The 3,223-nt window shown below is 39.1% G+C and overlaps 1 protein-coding gene across 1 annotated transcript; it reads right to left on the bottom strand.

The window, feature by feature from the left end:
* Nucleotides 1-1,835: 1,835 nt before the first annotated feature.
* On the bottom strand, nt 1,836-2,783 carry LOC102854551 (olfactory receptor 3A2-like). The gene has a single exon (XM_006903243.1). It carries the CDS (start codon nt 2,781-2,783, stop codon nt 1,836-1,838), a length of 948 nt encoding a protein of 315 aa, XP_006903305.1.
* Nucleotides 2,784-3,223: the final 440 nt, after the last annotated feature.

Genomic DNA, 3,223 nt, shown 5'->3' with positions numbered 1-3,223 from the left:
CAAGATAAGAAAATGCTTGACTGATGTTGTGCTGATCTCTTGACAAGGGAATGTTCGAGAGCCATTGGTGCCAAGAATGTGAATTTATGGATATATGTTTTTCTGAGCTTGGATGTTAGAAGGCAAGATCATTCCAGACATTCTACATTTAAAATTTCTGAGGACACAAAGCATAAAGTAATACACTTTCAAAGGCTTTGACACATATGTGGAGGATATGATGTAGCAAACACACACAAAAGAAAAAAAATATATAGCAGGAAATGGAGATAGAACATTTTTTATTTTATATTAGTATGCCTACAAAATTTGTATACATTGTGTTTCACACTATTCTTCATTCACATTGTGTTTCATACAATTATTCCCATGTTTTATAAAATCAGTCATAATTGAACCTTGCTCATCATCATCCTGTCTTTTCAGGTCCCCACCGGATCCATCCCATTTCCTTCACTTCCTCCCCCCTCCACATTGTACAACCCTGTGATTTCATCCCTTCTCATCCTTTCCCCCTTGCTCCCACCCCTTTTCCACCTTGGATTCCCATACATGTTTTACTAGTTATCCTTCTATTTTTAAAATGTTGGTCTTATGCAGCATTTGCCGTTATGAGACTGAGTTGGTTCAGTCAGCATAATGCTTTCCAGGCTCTCCCAAGTTATGTGATCTTTTTCCAAATCAATAGTCCTGAGTGCTGCATTCCATTGTGTGATGTACCACAATTCCTGAATTCTTTCACTTGCGTTTGGATATCTGAGCTGTTTCCGTGTTCTTGTGATGGTGAATAATACTGCTGTGAACACTGATGTACAAAATCTCCATTTGCATCCCAGTACTAATTTCCTTGGAATATATTCCTAGAAGTGGAATAGTGGGGTCATACAGAGTTTCTAAGAACATTCCTTTTTTATATTACATTATATTATGCACACATTTGTGTGGATTTTGTTTTAGTAGGTTATTGGTAGTGTAGTTCATAGGGAGTTGATTTACTAACAACTCAAAGGTTGTTCCTTTCTGGAAGTTCAAATTCACAAGCAGCTCCATATAAGAAATATGGACAATCCTCTCCAATTCAGTTTACAGCTTGGAAGCCAAATGGAGGGTCAACTCTGAGTTAAGACTCTATAGTAAAGAGTAGTACTAGTAGAAGTTCCCTATGTAGGCCTTGTTTTCCACAAAATATACTATGGAATTCTTATAGTGAAGAGAAGTCATTTTTTAATAGGTGGATGGTGGACAGTAGAATAAAATAAACCTGCAATCTGATCTGAGGAGAATCTCATGTTTTTAACAGAGAGAGATGTTGTAGTAATATCCTTGTGGATTTAGGCTTGATTAATCAAACAACATTTTGCTGTAGAGTATTGCTGCCTTGTTCTATAGGGCTTTCAACATTTCAAATATAGTAAAAAAAAATAAGCACTGAAAACAAACAGCCATAAAAAACTGAAGGAAAAAAAAACCCAAAGCAAAGCAAAACAAAAACCAAGCTATTTTGTTTCTAGGAAGCTGGTTTAGCAGAAATAACAACAAATTCCTTTATCTACTTGGTTTTCTCTTCTGAACATGTGATAAGCTAGATATTATGCCATTTCTTTATTTTGTTTCCTTTTTACAACATGACCTAATTGAATGCACAGACTTTTTTCTATTTTGATCACTTCTGTAGAGCCAGTGCCCTAGATAATGCAGATAAATTAGAAATATTTGTTGAAATAATGAATGTTACATCGTGCACAGAAACTTAACACAATTCTTCATGGCACAGAAGAAGGAAAGAAATTGTCTGTGGATAATTTTTCTTGGTTCAAGATAGTCAGAATTTCCTCTCATGTTAGAGATGACCTCTTCACAAGTACTTTCCATAGAGCTCCTTGAACATCTGGGTTTCTGAGACTGTAGATAAGTGGGTTCAGCAAGGGATTGATGACAGTGTTGAAAACCCCAACTCCTTTATCCTTGTTTGAAGCTTCCTCTGAACCCAAACGCATGTAGTTGAAGATACCTGTCCCGTAGAAGAGGCAGACTACAGTGAGGTGGGAGCCACACGTAGAGAAAGCCTTCTTCCTGCCCTCCACTGAACGGATTCGTAGAACTGCAGCGGCCACGTGGATGTAGGAGATGATGATGAGAACCACAGGTGTACCTGCCATTATAAAACCTACAGCGAAGAGCAGCAGTTCATTGAGTTGAGTACTGGAACAGGAGAGCTGAAAGAGTTGTGGGAGGTCACAGTAGAAGTGATTGACCTCATTAGGACCACAGAAGTTGAGAGTAGATAGGGCAATAGTGTGGGTCAGTGCATTGGTGAAGGCACAAGCCCATGACACAGCCACCAATATTCTCTGTACTTGCTGGCTCATGCGGATGCTATATGTGAGAGGCCTGCAGATGGCCAGGAAGCGATCATAGGCCATGGCAGTCAACAGGAAACAGTCCATTCCAGCCAGAAGGTGGAAAAAGAAGAGTTGTGAGAGGCAGGCATCATAGGAAATGGTACGCTTGTGGGACAGGAGACGGTTCAACATTGGAGGAACAGTGACAGTGATGCACCCAATATCTAACACTGACAAGTTGCCCAGAAAGAAGTACATGGGAGTGTGGAGTTTGGGCTCTACCAAGATGGCTGCCAAGATGCACAGATTGCCTGAAAGTGTGATCACATAGACAAAGAGGAAGAGTACAAAGACCACAGACTGAAGCTCTCCTGATTCCACTAGGCCCAAAAGGACAAACTCAGTTAGAGCTGTTAGGTTGGTCCTAGTATCTGACTCCATGTGCCCCTGAAAGGAAATATTGCAGTAGTGACGATATTAATGCACTCAGTTTTCCAGTTTAAATATTTTAGACCCTGAATATACAAATCCCTACGATAAATTCTCAGCTCTCTGGATGAATATTTTCCCACATCCTAGGTCATAGCTTCTCCATCCTAGAAATCCTTTTATCCCTGCTCACAGCCAAAAATTCCCAAAGCCAACATTATTTTGTCCCCTGTCTTAATTGAAACTCATTGAGTGCTTGGGAAAAGAAATTAAGAGTAAAGCAATCCTCCTCTTGGATTACATGAAGATTGTGATGGAATTTCCCTGGAGGATAATCTCAAAACAATAAGTAGATGTCAAAATAGATTTTTTTTTCTTTCTTCCTAAAGAAGTTAGCAACTTTCTGCAAACATTGACTAGGTTTTCAAGCTCAAAATCACAGTGTATATCAA

Source organism: Elephantulus edwardii, unplaced genomic scaffold (assembly GCF_000299155.1).
Source record: "Elephantulus edwardii isolate Elephantulus edwardi_28Jun2011 unplaced genomic scaffold, EleEdw1.0 scaffold00549, whole genome shotgun sequence".
NCBI lineage: Eukaryota > Metazoa > Chordata > Mammalia > Macroscelidea > Macroscelididae > Elephantulus > Elephantulus edwardii.
Note: the sequence above shows the minus strand (reverse complement) of the source record. Positions and strands in the feature narration are given on the sequence as shown.

Excerpts from the sequence above, each read along its gene's own strand:
- LOC102854551 (XM_006903243.1), bottom strand. The coding sequence starts at position 2,783 with ATGGAGTCAGATACTAGGACCAACCTAACAGCTCTAACTGAGTTTGTC.